General features: G+C 42.0%; 1 protein-coding gene across 1 annotated transcript; it reads right to left on the bottom strand.

Moving 5' to 3' along the window:
• Positions 1–1,678: 1,678 nt before the first annotated feature.
• LOC112073385 (antizyme inhibitor 1) lies at positions 1,679–12,008 on the bottom strand. Its single transcript, XM_070440120.1, has 10 exons — positions 11,741–12,008; positions 10,860–10,982; positions 9,191–9,474; positions 8,562–8,735; positions 8,018–8,190; positions 7,756–7,890; positions 6,809–6,890; positions 6,626–6,676; positions 2,930–3,049; positions 1,679–1,750 (listed from the first exon to the last, which is right to left on the bottom strand). Exons 3-10 carry the CDS (start codon positions 9,290–9,292, stop codon positions 1,679–1,681), a joined length of 909 nt encoding a protein of 302 aa, XP_070296221.1. The 5' UTR covers positions 9,293–9,474; positions 10,860–10,982; positions 11,741–12,008.
• Positions 12,009–16,714: the final 4,706 nt, after the last annotated feature.

The following is a 16,714-nucleotide window of genomic DNA, read 5'->3' as shown; positions in this document are numbered from 1 at the left end:
CCCTCTAATCAGGGACTGATTTAGACCTGAGACACCAGGTGTGTGCGATTAATTATTAGGTAAAACAGAAAACCAGCAGGCTGCGGACCTCATAGAGTAAGAGTTGAATACCAATGCATCGGACATTGATGTTGGGCGATTAGGCCTGGCTCGCAGTCGGCGTTCCAATTCATCCCAAAAATGTTCGATGAGGTTGAAGTCAGGGCTCTGTGCAGGCCAGTCAAGTACTTCCACAACGATCTCGACAAACTATTTCTGTATGGACCTCGCTTTGTGCACGGGGGCATTGTCATTCTGAAACAGGAAAGGGCCTTCTCCGAACTGTTGCCACAAAGTTGGAAGCACAGAATCATCTAGAATGTCAGTGTATGCTGTAGCGCTAAGATTTCCCTTCACTGGAACTAAGGGGCCTAGCCCGAACCATGAAAAACAGCCCCAGACCATTATTCCTCCTCCACAAAACTTTACAGTCGGCACTATGCATTGGGGCAGGTTGCGTTCTCCTGGCATCTGCCAAACCCAGATTCGTCCGTTATACAGCCAGATGGTGAAGCGTGATTCACCACTCCAGCTGACGCTTGGCATTGCGCATGGTGATCTTAGGCTTGTGTGAGGCTGCTTGGCCATGGAAACCCATTTCATGAAGCTCCCGACGAACAGTTGTGCTGATGTTGCTTCCAGAGGTAGTTTAGATCTCGATAGGGAGTGCTGCAACCGAGGAGAGATTATTTTTTTACTTGCCACACGTTTCAGCACTCGGCAGTCGGCAGTCCTGTTCTGTGAGCTTGTGTGGCCTACCACTTCGCTACTGAACCATTGTTGCTCCTAGACGTTTCCACTTCACAATAACAGCACTTACAGTTGATCGGGGCAGCTCTAGCATGGCAGAAATTTGACGAAGTGACTTGTTGGAAAGGTGACATCCTATGACTGTGCCACATTGAAAGTCACTGAGCTCTTCAGTAAGGCCATTCTACTGCCAATGTTTGTCTATGGAGATTGCATAACTGTGTGCTCGATTTTATACACCTGTCAGAAACGGGTGTGGCTGAAATAGCCAAAATTCCACTAATTTTAAGGGGTGTCCACATACTTTTGTATATAAAGTGTATCTATGTTTAGCTTTCTTAATGAACCAGAAAATCACCTGTTATTTCTGGTTGTTTATTAAAGTTAGCTGCCCAAAGCTCATTGATCCTGCTTTGTAGTATACCCCTCTTTCTGGGCACATATCTGTGTCAGTTCAAGGCGGTGTTGAATAGTAGGTGAGAGGTCACCGGAGTTTCCTTCCATTGAGAGGCATTCACTTTCTGTGTAGTGTAAACATACAACCATTTACTCAACATCGTTAACCTCAGTCAAAAATAGACAACACATCCTGTTATATTGGAATATACACTCAGTGGACAGTTTATTAGGTACACCAGCACATTTCCGGAATTGGTTTGCTGATTCATGTGGCGTGCTATATAAAGCAGGCAGTCAGGCATCCAGTTACTGTTCAATTGAGCGTTAGATTGGGCAAAACGAGTGACCTAAGCGACTTTGAGCGTGTTATGATCGTCGATGCCAGGCACACCTGTTCCAGTATCTCAGAAACAGCTGGCTTCCTAGGCTTTTCATGCACGACAGTGTCTAAGGTTTACCAAGAATGGTGCGACAAACAAAAAACATCCAGTCAGCTGCAGTCCTGTGGGCGAAAACTGCTCGTTGATGAGAGGTCGAAGGAGAATGGCAAGAATCGTGCAACCTAAAAGGTGGGCCACAAACAGGCAAATAACAGCGTACAACAGTGGTGTGCAGGACGCATCTCGGAACGCACAACTCGTCGGTCCTTGTCACGAATGGGCTATAGCAGCAGATGACCACACCGGGTTCACCACTCCTATCATCTAAAAACAAGAAGAAGCGGCTCCACTGGCCATGCAATCATCAACACTGGACGATTGAGGAGTGGAAAAACTTTGCCTGGTCTGACGAATCCCGGTTCCTGTTGCATCATCCTGATGGCAGAGTCAGGATTTCGAGTAAGCAGCACTAGTCTATGGCTGTGTCAATGGTACAGGATAGTGGCGGAATGGTGTTTTCCTGGCACACATTAGGTCTCTTGACCTTGCTTCCAGACAAGCTAAACACCTTCTTCACCCACTTTGAGGATAACACGCTGCCACCGACGCGATCCGCTACCAAGGACTGTGGGTCCTCCTTCTCCGTGGCCGACGTGAGTAAGACATTTAAGCGTGTTAACCCTCGCAAGGCTGCAGGCCCAGACGGCATCCCTAGCCACGTCCTCAGAGCATGTGCAGACCAGCTGACTGGAGTGTTTACAGACATATTCAATCTCTCCCTATCCCTGTCTGCTGTCCCCACTTGCTTCAAGATGTCCACCATTGTTCCATGAAGTGCTTTGAGAGGCTAGTTAAGGATCATATCACTTCTACCTTACACCAAGACCCACTTCAATTTTCTTACCGCCCCAATAGATCCACAGACGATGCAATCGCCATCGCACTTCACTATCCCATCTGCACAAGAGGAATACCTATGTAAGAATGCTGTTCAGAGACTATAGCTCAGCATTCAACACCATAGTACCCTCCAAGCTCATAATTAAGCTCGGGGCCCTTGGTCTGAACCCCGCCCTTTGCAACTGGGTCCTGGACTTCCTGACGGACCGCCCCCAGGTGGTGAAGGTGGGAAACAACACCTCCACTTCGCTGATCCTCAACACAGGGGCCCCACAAGGTTGCGTGCTCAGCCCCCTCCTGTACTTCCTGTTCACCAATGACTGAGTGGCCACGCACGTCTCCAACTCAATAAAGTTGGCAGATGACAACATTAGTAGGCCTGATTACCAACAATGACAAGACAGCCTAAAGGGAGGAAGTGAGGGCCCTGGGAGAGTGGTGCTAGGAAAATAACCTCTCACGTCATCAAAACCAAAGAACAGCAGAAACAGCAGAGGGAGCACGCCCCTATCCACACCGACGGGACCGCAGTGGAGAAGGTGTAAAGCTTCAAGTTCCCAGGCGTACTCATCACTGACGATCTGAAATGGTCCACCCACAGACAATGTGGTGAAGAAGGCGCAACAGCACCTCTTCAACCTCAGGAGGCTGAAGAAATTTTGCTTGGCCCCTAAAACCCTCACAAACTTTTACAGATGCACAATTGAGAGTATCCTGTCGGGCTGTATCACCGCCTGGTACGGCAATTGCTACGCCCTCAACCGCAGGGCTCTCCAGAGAGGTGCAGTCTGCCCAACACATCACCGAGGGAAAACTACCTGCCCTCCAGGACACCTACAGCACCCGATGTCACAGGAAGGCCAAAAAGATCATCAATAACATCAACCACCCGAGCCACGGCCTGTTCACCCCGCTATCATCATGAAGGCGAAGTCAATACAGGTGCATATAAGCTGGGACCGAGACTGAAAAACAGCTATCTCAAGGCTATCAGACTGTGAAATAGCTATCACTAGCCGGCTTCCACCCGGTTACGCAACCCTACACCTTAGAGGCTGCTGTCACTTTAATAATGGAACACTAGTCACTTTAATGTTTCCATACTGCTTTACTTATCTTATGTATATACCGTATTCTATTCTACCGTATTTTAGTCAATGCCACTCCGACATTGCTCGATCTAATATTTATATATTTCTTCATTCCATTCTTTTACGTGTGGATTGTTAGATACTACTACACTGTTGAAGCTAGGAACACAAGCATTTCGCTACACCTGCAATAATATCTGCTAAATGTGTATGTGACCAATAACATTTTATTTTGATACCAATTGATCAATGTTTCCATGCCCCAAAGAATTCAGGCTGTTCTAGAGGCAAAAGGGATCTGACCCAGTACTAGATGGGTGTACCTAATAAACTGTCTACTGAGTATGTTTGGGTATAGTGGCTCATGTTACCGGTATAACAGCGCTGTTAATAAGCGGTGGGTGAAAATTCACATTTTACCAGCAAGAACAACATATACACATTATGATTCAGAGAGCTTTTATATTAATTTACTTTAGACAAAACTGGAGACCAATTCACAGATGTTGGACAATTCTTTCCACAGAGACTTGTAAGGAAGAGGTATTTAAAAAACAAATGAAACATCAATGTTGCATTATGATAATAGTCTCAAGACGGTTTATATTTAGTGTGAGCACATTATCAACGAGATGTTAGGTGAATGATATTCTGTACTCATATTGCTTGAATCAAATAGAGTTCCCCTTCATCTGAGGCACTGTACTGTTATATGCATCCCAAATGACTGTTCCCTAGATAGGGATCTGGTCAAAAGTAGTGCACTATGGGCCCTGTTCAAAAGTAGTGCACTAAATAGGGAATAGGGTTCCATTTGGGATGCATAATTGGCTACTGTATGCCCCCTTTTAAATACTGACTGATCATAAGTGCCAGGGGATCAGAATTCATAGCACAAAAAAAACCGACAACCAACAAAACCATAAATAAACATAAATATGTTTTAGCAAAGCATCCAAAAATGGCTTTAAAACATCAGGTTTTGTTAACTGCTCCACTTTGAGTAGGTAGACAATTGAATTTACAAGACTGGCAAAAAGGAGACGTGTAGGCAATATAATACATGTTTCAAATATTAACTTTTAAATTCCATTGTATGTATTTACTGTATGTAAACTGTAACCGCATGGGATACCCACACAGGTGGGAGTTCCATCCCTACAGACTCATCCATTTTGTTGCATACTATTTTATATTCTTGATTGAGTTATAAAGGGTGATCCTGTCTTTATGAGATAGAGAGAATTTGGTATTAGGGTTGACCCTTGCGATAAAAGTTTATTGTTATTGATTAGATGATATGAGAAAGCTTTTAGAGCAACCATCCAGATTAGGGTTTTTCTCATTGTGGAATGTTTCGGACAGGTGAGGTCAGAAGTTGAGAGATAAAAAGTGGTGATTTAAGGTATTCGCTAGGCAGAAAGAAGGGGACGTTTGTTGGTAGAGAGTAGTTTTACTATGGACAGGGCTTGTTGATGGCCGAGTGGAGAGTAAGGAGAATGTACTCTCGGCGAGGTTCTTCCTCGATGGTCCTGTGTCGGTCGTGCGAATTCAAAGTGTCAACGAAAAAAAAAAGAAATTGTTAAGATTTCTTTCAAATGATACGAAAAAGAATGTAGAAAAAAAACTGGCAAGAAAAGGTTAATGGACTATGACTGTTTAAAATAAGGCGAAATAGTAGGTCCAATAAGAATAATGAGAAATTTATCCGATTGAGTGGTGAAGTAGCATTCATAATAAGTGGGCGGAGAACGTAACACCTCAACTTAATAAAACTCGGGATTAGATAAAAATCGTAAGTGGTTATGTCTTAACGGGGAGTGCAGTGGCAGTGCTTCTTGTTCTACCAGTCTTATGAGATGGTGTAGTGAACGGGGGTCGGGTGAATTGTGAGAAGTGGCGGAGGGCAGGGTAATAGGCTCAGCGTTGTTGAGATATGATTCCCAATGAGAGAGCTCTGGTAAGCAGACACTGATAAAGCGGAGGCTGGTCACAGCTAATTAGTATTGAGATACGAAGACTGCTGGGAAACACAGGGAATACGATTGAGTTGATACAGGAATCAACGTATGACATGGGAGTCATTTCTATGCGAGCTTTGGTGGATAGTGTAGTATAAGTAGGAATAGGGTTTCCATTTTTGGGATGCCTAATTTCACGTCCAGGGTGCAGGTTGATGATAATGGTAGAATTGTTATACGTAAACATCTGGTTCGCGTGTGCAAAAATCAAAAAATGGAATGTTGTAATTGCTATGGGATCTTTCACCTGTCTATTTGTTTAGTTTATTATATGGAGTTTGGCTAGGCTTGAGCAACTGCCATTGAGAGAGCGGAGTGATTAGTGTGTTGTAGAACTTGTGTGAAGAGGCCGTGGAACAAAGCAAGTTATGATAGATAAGAGGGATGATTTTGGTATAAGTATTGGAAGATAGGTTATCTGCTAAAAGGGGCTAGTAGAAGAGTCGTGTGACGACAGATAATGAGAATGTGTGTGCTGGTCGTGGAGAGATTCTAGGTTCTTGCTAGCGGTTTACTATAGCATTGATCATATTGACCGCAGCAGGGAATCTGGCGTTTGATGATATCTGCTGAAGCTAGATGATTTGTGATGATTAGGCTAACTGTGCATTGATAGACTGGTATTGATGAAGATCTTCGGCGGGTATTCTTAGGATGATGGTTGGAAGCAGTGGTGGGAGGAGGAGTAGTATAGTGTTTGTACACGCATGATGAGACGGCAGAGAGACGATGCTGGGAAGTAAGGTCAACAAGGCCTGATATGGATGTAATTTGTTACAGAGGAAAATAGTAGGTCGTTCGCTAACAGGTTTAAGAGTGTGTTTGTGTAAGATTCAAAGGTAGTTGCTGTAGAAGGAGTTTCCTTGAGAAAATGCTTATTTAGTACAAGGCCTGACGTAGAGAGGTGAAGTGGTTTTGTGACTTGACTGATGAGTGTATTGTCTCTGAATGTAGTGGTGTGCTCTCTAATAGGATAAGGTTTATGTGAGAGTAGGTAGTGGAATATCAATAATGAGCAATAATAGCATGGTTTTTCGTTTCTGGCGTTGAATCCACCTCCAATATCCAGGATTGTCATACTGAAGCCAATATCCTCCTGAAAACAACATTAAAAGAAAAAGTAAATTACAAAACAAAATATAACAGCAGGGCGGTTCATATTTCTGGCTCTCTCCTTTACATATTATGCACATTCAAAGTCCCATAACGTAAGCACTAGCTAACTCACCCCCATGTCAAAGACACAGCGAGCGTCAGACACTGCATGGCTGTATGCCTGAGGGTCGTCACAGGAGCTGGGAATGTGGAACCTGCATCATGGGGATAATGATGACGTCATGAGAATACCATATAAAATCAGGGATTGACTGAGGAACGTAAACTGAGTAGTCGGGCAAGTTGAGTGTGCTCGGAGGTCACCCAAAGTGAGAAAAAAAAAGGGAAACAACAAAACTGCTAAAAACTCCAGTAAACCTAAAACTGATTGTCTGGTTCATCTCCATTGTTTAAGTGAAAGACGGCCAATATACGGCAGCCAGGCAGCTTCATTAGGCAGGTGATAAAAAGAAAAATAATTCCAGTAGCCATGTGTAGGGGCTACACTGGGGATTCTGACCGGCTTAACTGGAAGCTTAATGTGTGGTCAGAGCACAGAGCGCTATCCACTATGTCCTATTGATCTCGGCGGTGAGCTGCACGTTGAAATCTTGAAAATAGACCCAGAATGTAGTTCAGCGCAAACATCTTGGGGAGCAGCACGCGTACACCCAGGGTTTTGTTGAAATTAATAGGAGTGTCTCTCACACTGCGAAAGTTATACATCCAATGTAGCAGGCCCGTAAAACAGATCTCTCTACTTCCTCCCTATTGTTACGTGACCGACAAGTTACGGCAATTTGGGTGTAAACAAATATTTTCTCATTTTCGGGCAAGTGACCATATTCTTCAGGCAAACAAAAAATACTGCTGAATTATCCAATGGTCAATCCCCAATGATACAGTAAAATATTTTCTCCTCAGGGTGAAAATAGTACTGGACAGACAAGCATACAATTCTGCTGTTTGCATACAGTTTAATTTATTAGCACTTAATTAAAAGACAATAAAAAAGAGAAAAACCTAGAATATAATAATGAACTCTGACCAGAGGAACGGTGGCGTTGCAGAAGGACTCACCTGACCCCCACCACCTGCAGGCCCTGCTCTTTGGCACTCTCCAGCAGGTGTCTGCAGTCCTTCAGCTTGGAGCCAAACGCCATGCCCATTTCATCACCCTCGCTGGAAGCCTCTGTGGCCACCTGCAGCAGCAGTCTGAGCAGAGACGAGGGAGATTATCGTTTTTAGGTATTTCATATTCATACCCATTGTAGTTGTATTGTAGAGAGTATGAAATAGACTTTTAAAATAACGGTCTAATAACAGTTACATGGACACCTACTTGGCACAGGGATGGCAGCGAGCGATCTTGCGTAGCTCGGCCTCGTTGTCACACACCAGGAAGTCGATGCCGTTCTTAGCGGCATACTTGATCTGGGAGAGCTGCTTACACACACCGCTGTAGATAATGTCTTCAGAGGGAACGCCATAGCCCTGCACAAGCTCCAACTCATACTGAAAAGACACAAAAACATCAACGTTGATATTACAGCTCTAAGTTGTGAAGGAGCAATGCGGTGGCAGCGAGACATTTCTCCACTAGATGGCGCTCCTTCCTATTTTCTGTGAGTAGAGGCCATTCAACTTATGAAGCAGTTATAAAGCAGTAATTGGCCCAACAAAATGGTAAATCAGAGCTGTGAGAAGCTGCAACTGATGTAAGCCAAGAATCTATAAAAATGTATTTAACTGAAACACACATCCTAAAGCTGTGGAAAAGGACCAGTAAGTTAGTCTACACTAAAATGCAATTTCATCTGGACAGGTTGTTTGTTATGCTATTACAGTGTTATAACAGTAGTAGTGGAAGAGAGCGCTGTAGGCACCTTGTTGGTGCAAATGAAGCCAGTGCCCAGAGCAGCTAGGATCTCAATGACAGCCAAGCTGCTGTTGGCTTGGACAGCGTAGAAGGGACGCAGCTGGGGCATGTGGGTTCGCCAGCGAACATGTTGCCTCATAAGGACCCCCAAGTCTGCCACGAAGAACGCATTCTTCTCAGCCTGAGGGAAGAAAAACATGACACGACAGGTTTACTGGCTGTTTGGCCAGCTATGATGTCATTCACCTGTATCTGTCAAGTACACAATGACTGATTATTCTTACTGTCTCTCATCAAACACCATACAATTACATAAGAGCGATCCGCAACCTCATTTTTCCACTGGTGTGAATAGAAAGCATATAGAGTGTGGTCAGCGTTAATGACTCATTAACTTGCCACTTCAACCAAGTGGGACGAGACTGGCACACAGTTTTACACAGCAGCATTGTACTTTGTCACATCCTCAATCAATTTATTTATGTGGTGATTGCTAGAATTTATCAATCTATTTCTGGATTAGGCAATCAACTAATCTAATTTCCAAGGGCACAACTTCAATTCGCTATAAAGTAGCAAGACTTCAAAATGTGCAAGTATTTTAATGTACAGAGAATGTCTCTTCACAGTACTTACCAGTGTTTGTTCATAAATGTGATTCTCAACCACGTCGCTGAGGGCCGTGGCTCCCTCCAGCAGGGCGACGGAGTAGTTTGGTTCGTCAGCTAGTCCCTTCATCTCAACTGCTGTCTGCTTATCTGCCAGTCATAAAGAATTATGCCTGGGTGAAGTGGTCTCTCTCTGATCCTCTGTGTGAAGTGGTCTCTCTCTGAGCCGCTGGGTGAAGTGGTCTCTCTCTGAGCCGCTGGGTGAAGTGGTCTCTCTCTGAGCCCCTGGGGTCCTTGATAGTATGCAGCAAACTGGAAAACACAGGAAGAGAGGCAGCGTGAAATATAGCCCTAACTATTGAAGTGGATGGGGAAAATGAGTTCCATCTAATCATTACAAAAATGGAGGGAAAGAAAGGGAATTATTTTACAGAAAAAGGCAAAAGCAGTTGGTCTACTTTTCTCTAAATGTTACACTTAGTTTGACCAGTTAAGCCTTTAGGATGGTTTGTGAACCGGCTGTGAACCAAGATAGTTGTGAGGGCAGCCAATCAGAGGTCGAGGTGGAAATCACGTTATGGGGCTGTGTATGGGAAGCCCTGGGTGTCTGGACAGCCACTGTGAAAACAAGATCTCTGGGGCATGGAGTTTGTTTACCTTACCATCAATTACTCCCGACAATTAGGATTAATCCCACTGGCAGTGACCCATAAAGGTTTCTTTTGATGGCATTATCTGGGTACAATACCAGCGGCATGGGATGTCAGATCTCTGCATTCGATAATGTTAGATAATACGTCAGTCAGTAGTGCATTGTGGGCCTGTGTCTGTGGGCCTGGGTGTGTGGGGTGACACAATGTCTGGTTGGTTGGCCTCACAGACTGCAATGTCTGACGGCTGGATTGGACCAGAACACTGTCTGTGATCAGAGAGGTGCAGTGTCGCACAGCCAGGTTGGACTATTATGATCATAAGGGTGCTGTGTGTCTCCCTGTCTCTATTCTGTGGCTGGGAGCCTCGTACTGGCAGTTCAAAAACACAGAGACAGCTTCATGATAGCAAGCTGGAATGGCTCTAAGAAACAGGACAGCCGTGGCATGACTAAAACATCTCAGCAGTCTGAAAACACTGACAACAACCCACTACAATTAACACAAAAGATCAAAGGTCACAAATTATGGTCTCTTTTTGGTTGATGGATAAAAACATTTGTGCAGCTTTGAAAAATGCTTAACTCTACAGACCACCAACTTCATTGGGGTAAAGACCTGGGAGGAAATAAAAGCATATCACAAATCTAACAGTAGGCTTACAACATGACATACACAAAGAAATCATAACATGTAGGTTACAGGTGAAGACAGGAAACATTGTGTTACAACTATGACTCATAGCTGAGAGGCCCCTCCTCTCTGTTACTGGATCTAACCAGTCACCAGTAAAAACAGGGACAGAGAGCATCAGATAAAAGTAGCACAACACTATGCTATTGTTATTTCAACAGTCACCACAAGGACATGTTTGGGTTATTATGGTGTCAGCGTGACTTGGACCCATATTCACAAAGCGTCTCAGAGTAGGGGTGCTGATCTAGGATCAAGGTCCCCCTGTCCATAGTGTTTTATAATTACTATGATCCAAGAGGCTAAACTGAACCGAGATCATTACTCCTCCTACGTGACCTGATGTCTACTCACATGGACGAGTTAGGAGATGGAGCTCCCCCACTATCAGCTAGGATCCCAAGGTGGCTCGGCGTTGAAGTCGAACGGCTCTCGGCGGAGAGCCGCCCCTAAGCCCTCTGGGTAGTAATTGTACACCTGCACAGAAGACAAGATACAGTTGAGTCAAGAGGAAAGAGAGGCAAAGCTGGCTCTGAGGATTAGATGAGATCAAATTAAATATTGAATGGGAAAGCAAGACATAGGTTAATTGATCGTTAGGGACTGGTGGTTTTCACAGCTATAACAGGTGTGATTTTTTTTAAATGTTGTTATTGTTTTCATAATCCTAAATCATTTCTCAATTTTGAATGAATGCAAGTGCCACGTTGTACCTTATGTTGTCGAATATGCTAAATGTTGTTAACTAAATTCCAACCTCAACTAAATAGCTATTGATTGTACCACTGTGGTTTTCAAAATAACAACACTAAAATGTCAAAACAAACCGTCCATAGCTAGCCAGCTAACTTAAATTACATGCCAACTCAGCAGGCGAACATTAGCTAACCCTGTGTGATAAATGGCTGTAAATAAGATTGCGAGTGCTAGTTATACAGCGTCTAACGATTCGCTAGTTAGCTAGAAACACCCCGATACCGTTTTCAAAGTAATTGTAGTTAATGTTAATTATCTAGCTAGCACAGTTAGCTAGCTAGGATAATATATAATAAACTAAAATAGCTAGCTAAATAACTTTGATGAATGACGACAATAATGACAGTCAGTCGTTAGCTAGTTCGTTCATTACCTAACTATCTGCGGCTAACGCTAGCTAATTTCCCTCCTTAAACAGTTAACGTGAGCCACTTACCTAGCCAGTTAGCAAGCAAGCTAGGTAGCTAGAAGGTACTTACGTGAGAATAAAACCCAATATTTGGGGTGGATCGTTTTTTCCTTTTAGGTGGAATTTTCAAAGAGTGGCGGGGGCACTATAGGAAAGAAAAAATGCCATCAAAGCGGAGGTGCAGATCGAGATTTGAAGCTAAATCGAACCCCTTCGTAGCTACGCAGCGAACAAAACTGCCGAAGTCGACAGAGAGGAAGAAACACAGATAGAACAATGAGGCAGATATTTCACCGGATGTTTAAATGTGAAGCATTCGCTTGGCGTTTCCACTGACTACCAAATCTGGTAGTGAGAGGAAGCCCAGTGGCCAGCAGTGGGAGAAGATGGATGGAGATGGATTTTGCACTAAATTCTGCTAATTTTCTCATCGATTAAACATTTGATCTCAATACAGTTTTCTGTTCCCAAAACTAGAATCTGTTTTGAACAGAGTGGACCAAGTTTTGTAGACTTTTCCATTTGTAAACGTTTTTAAAAATCGCGTTGCTTATAAGGAGTGCAACGGCGAATTGAGTTATTGCACACGCGCACTTCATACAGTAGGAGTTCCCCAACGGAAATATGCCGATGTAGCTAGAACATGAAAATAGGATCTCGCTAGCTCGTGCTTGGCTCTGCCCACCTCTTTCCTTGTTCTTCCCACTATGACTAATTTGTTCCTATTGGAAACGACAGGCTGTGGTCTATCTTGGTTTAGTTATAAAAATCTTTGGAAAGAAAGGGGAGCGGAAAATAACGTCAGATGGGCGGGGTTTTCGAGCTGTCAAAGCAAATGAGAGTGATAGGTAAATTGTTTGTATTTTATTTCTAAGCATTATTTTATTTTATTCATGTGTGATATCTAGTTTTTGTGATAATATATACAACTATACCTATGCTATTGATATGCTGAGAATTATGTTTAAACAAACTCATATTATTTATAATTTGTATTTATTAAGGATAAGCATTTTAAAAAGTTTACTTTTAAATGAACGATCTCTACCGATCGATTATTGAAAAATAACTCATAAATGAGCTTAGTTCAACTGCCGTACCCTATCATAACCCGAAATATTTTACTTTATAGGCAAGTCAGTTAAGAAGAAATTCTTATTTTCAATGACGGCCTAGGAACAGTGGGTTAACTGCCTTGTTCAGGGGCAGAACGACAGATTTGTACCTTGTCAGCTCGGGGATTCGAACTTGCAACCTTTTGATTACTAGCCCAACGCTCTAACCACTAGGCTACCTTCCGCCCCCTAAGCTTGTTTACCACATGTTTTGTAAACAAACACTGTATATATAGCCTCAAAAGTCATTTTTATATGGTCAGAACATTTATTTCATCCATAGCTCTGTCTATGAATTTGATTTCTCCAGCCCCATTCCTCAGCTATTTACCAAAACAGTGGCGAGATAGGTGGATTGTTATTGTTTGAAATGCAGATTTCCCCTTTAATATTATATTATTTTATATTATATTCAATTATTGCCAGAATAGACTACTACGGTTCTGAGAATGTAATGTCTCAATCAGATAGTATTGTTACCTTGGTTACGTCTTCATGCTTTTTCCCATGGCACCGCGATAAATGTAAATGTTGTCCACAAATTGTCACTGGTACTCCTTTCTTGTATTCTGGCAACACATGCTTGAAGTTCAACAGTGTGAAATTAGATTGCAGGTGTTTTAACAACCTCAGCCTTGTCTGCCGAGAGTTTGTGAAGTTTTGCTTCCCTCTGAAGACGCAAAGGAGTATATTACCCACAGATGAATTTACACGCCACCCTTCTTGCCTATTGGTGGAGAAGGATGTCTATTTCAAATTGGAAAAATCAATGAATTTAGTTTCAGACAGGGGGACTGGGTACCTGCAAATTGACTCATTTGACAGTTTTTTTTATCTACCTGTTGACTGTTGTCTCAATGATAACTTGGTTATGTAGGTAATGTTAAATTTTGTTGTGATGTATTTAAAAAAATATATGTTTTTTACAGAAAATGGGATTCATAGAGTAGTTTAGTGTAGTCATCAGGGATCTGTCTGAACAGCCATCCAGACTATCCTAAAACTTGCTTCTCCTGCAGCCATAAACCTATGCTGCTCTCTGCGTACAGAGATTGTATGCGTTTACATTGTGGTATGGGCTATGATCACCTTTAGAAGTTAGTCATGGCTCCTAAGGCTTAGACACACCACCAGCATACTACACATACAGGGTTTCACAAGTGGTGTTTATCAGTTGATAGGCTAAGTGCATGTGAGAATGAAAATAGCACTTCATGAAATTGTATATTCTGAGAACTGTTTTTTATATTATATTTAGAATATATAAAAACAGGCTACTGTTATTGTACCCTTTCTTATTTTCATACACGTTGTCTTACAGGAATCCATATCAGCTGTCTTGTTTTGTGGTCAATGTCCATTTTCAGCAACCACAGTAGATGTCCACAGTACATGTTCCTTTGGTCAAAATTGGAGGCATCCAGGGCGGAAACAATGAACGTTGAAATGAAATATATGGATAACTGTCTCTTTTTGCATTACAATTCAAACATTACATTGCAATTCAAACTGTAATAATGTACATGTTTTTTTTTATAGCTAAGAACAATTATGATACTAATATTATTGGTCCCATATTATCCTCAATTGGCCCTGATCACTTTGTATTTAGCCTGCAAAGGACCAAATATGATTTAAATTCCTTATTATATAATGATGGAGTAAGTTTAGGACATGCACTTAGCTCCTATGAATAGCCACCGGTACATAGCTTATGTGCAAAGTCCAAACCCACACATGTGGCCTGTTTATCTTAGATAGACGGTGGTTAGAGGAGTGTGAACTCATAATGTCAGATGAGCTATGGGTATTGGTAAGGGAAAAATACACAATGGTTCTGTTTGTTATGCTCAAACATAAATGTTTCTTGGCCAATTGTCAAGACTTGAGAGCGAAAGTTTATCCTATGGACCAGAACACAAAAGAATCTGTTCCGAGCTTTGTGTCTGTTCTCCAAGACTGTAGATGAGGGTATGCATTGAGTCTAATCATAATCACACATAGCATCTAAAGTGGCTTCCAGAAAAACATAATGTTTGATTTCCATTGTTGTGATCATAATAGCCCGGGACACTGAGCACACTTGCTGTCGTAGTGTATACCGCCCACAGTGAGTGAAAACACTCCAGTGGCGTGCATTGTGCAACTGGAATTCTCATTTGCAAACCGGGGCCAGATTACATCAAAATATCACCCCACTGAAGCCTACATTATATACAGAGTTATTTAGTATGACCAACAGCCAGATGATATGAACACAATTACTGTTGCATGAGCAAACACCACATATTTTACACACAATGAAAGCTCCATGTTCTTTTATCAGAGGACTCTATGGATTGTGATAATAAATCATAGTGGAACTTAAAATAATCAATAACCAATGTATGTTATTGTTATTGTTCCTATAAAAGGGAAACCTATTTGTGTTAATTAGTATCCATCCTATTTGCCTTTTCAAATCACTACACCTCCAACAAAAATATAATAGTTACATTTGAGGACAAATTAAAGTATTCCTCACAGTTCTTAGATAGTGTTATGTTATGCTGCAACAAAGCACAACATCACTAGACTAGTGAACCTAGTGGAAAACTAAATTCTTCATTGAATAACTGGTATCACAGTGGTTGTCTAAGCGCATGGCCTTTGGTAGGTCAAGTGAATCCCTCCACTCTTTGTTGTGTAGAAGAGGTATGGGGAGGTTGAAATGGCTAAATCCAAATGAATATAGTCAATCATCAGTCCCTGCATTATACAATGGGGCTTGATCTAGTACTTGTTTCTAATGCTGTGAGTTGCACCATGGTGTTTCAGCCTTACGCATTTGCCAAAGAATGTTGATAAGTAAAACTACCTCTACACAGACCTTTTCTCTGAGCTGAATTTTGAGCAGGGTCAAATACAAACTGTGTAAATCCAGTAAATAATAGTAAATAAAAGCTACTGCATTCTGCTAATTTACTATAAAATACCAATATACTATTCTATTTTATTCTATATATAAAAAGTGTTTTACAGGTTACAACTCTGAATAGACACCTTGAAAAGGAAACTGTAAAAGCACTCCAGTATCCCTCTCTTCTCAAGTCTCTCTAACATTTTCCTGAAGTCAATGAGTCTGATTCTGGACTCGAGCCTTGGACATGTTGGCCTTGTAACACTAGTATCAGAGAGGTTGACAAATAGATCCAATCTGCCACTGAAACAATAATACAAGATAATGCTTATCTCACACAATTTCCCTCTTTAAAACCTTCCTCCCCCTTTCTGCCCTAGGCAGTCCATAATAATTCAGACATACTAGATTAGATTTACTGTAATGTCCCTCAGAAGGCTCAGAATAACTAGCTGGGAAAATAGAACTAACCTGAATACAGTGAAAGAAACTGAGGATACTATATGGGTCTTGAAAGTTTGTACACAGTATAAGGAATGTGTAGTTGTATATTATTTTGTAATTTACAGTTTAATCATGTCATGTTTTTGTAGTAGGATGTTTTGTCAGTGTCATGGTCACTCAAACTCATGGGTAAAAGTTCAAACATGTGATATGTAAAGTTAAGCACTGTATACAAAGCATTAGAACTAGAGGGAGCATGTGACACATGTTTCTGTTGGTAGGACTCAACAACAAACTTGGTGCTCTATTTTTGTGTAATGCTTTGGATATATTAAACCATGTAACTGAGATGGGAATGATAGAGAATGTTGACATTCATCTTTGAAATACACAAAGTTGCAGCAATGACCTTCATCCATAGGTTTTTCAGAGCTCTCACACTGTATGAATAACTTGTATTAGAGGAAGTTTTTGTTGAGGACACACTCAGTTAATACCTCTCCTCACATCATCATCCCCACTCAATGACCCAGACCCAGTCTGCGTGTCGGTAGCCCAAATGAGAGTGATTACAGTCCATGTGCCC

This window comes from Salvelinus sp. IW2-2015, unplaced genomic scaffold (genome assembly GCF_002910315.2).
Source record: "Salvelinus sp. IW2-2015 unplaced genomic scaffold, ASM291031v2 Un_scaffold2247, whole genome shotgun sequence".
Classification (NCBI taxonomy): Eukaryota; Metazoa; Chordata; class Actinopteri; order Salmoniformes; family Salmonidae; genus Salvelinus; species Salvelinus sp. IW2-2015.
The sequence above is the reverse complement of the archived record's forward strand: the minus strand, read 5'-3'. Positions and strand labels throughout refer to the sequence as shown.

Bases quoted from the DNA above. Each gene is read 5' to 3' on its own strand.
- LOC112073385 (XM_070440120.1), bottom strand. From the start codon at position 9,292: ATGAAGGGACTAGCTGACGAACCAAACTACTCCGTCGCCCTGCTGGAG. The intron at 8,736-9,190 runs GTAAGTACTGTG...TTCTTCCCTCAG, and splicing joins ACATTTATGAACAAACACTG to GCTGAGAAGAATGCGTTCTT. The intron at 6,891-7,755 runs GTGAGTCCTTCT...CCCATGATGCAG, and splicing joins CTGCAGGTGGTGGGGGTCAG to GTTCCACATTCCCAGCTCCT.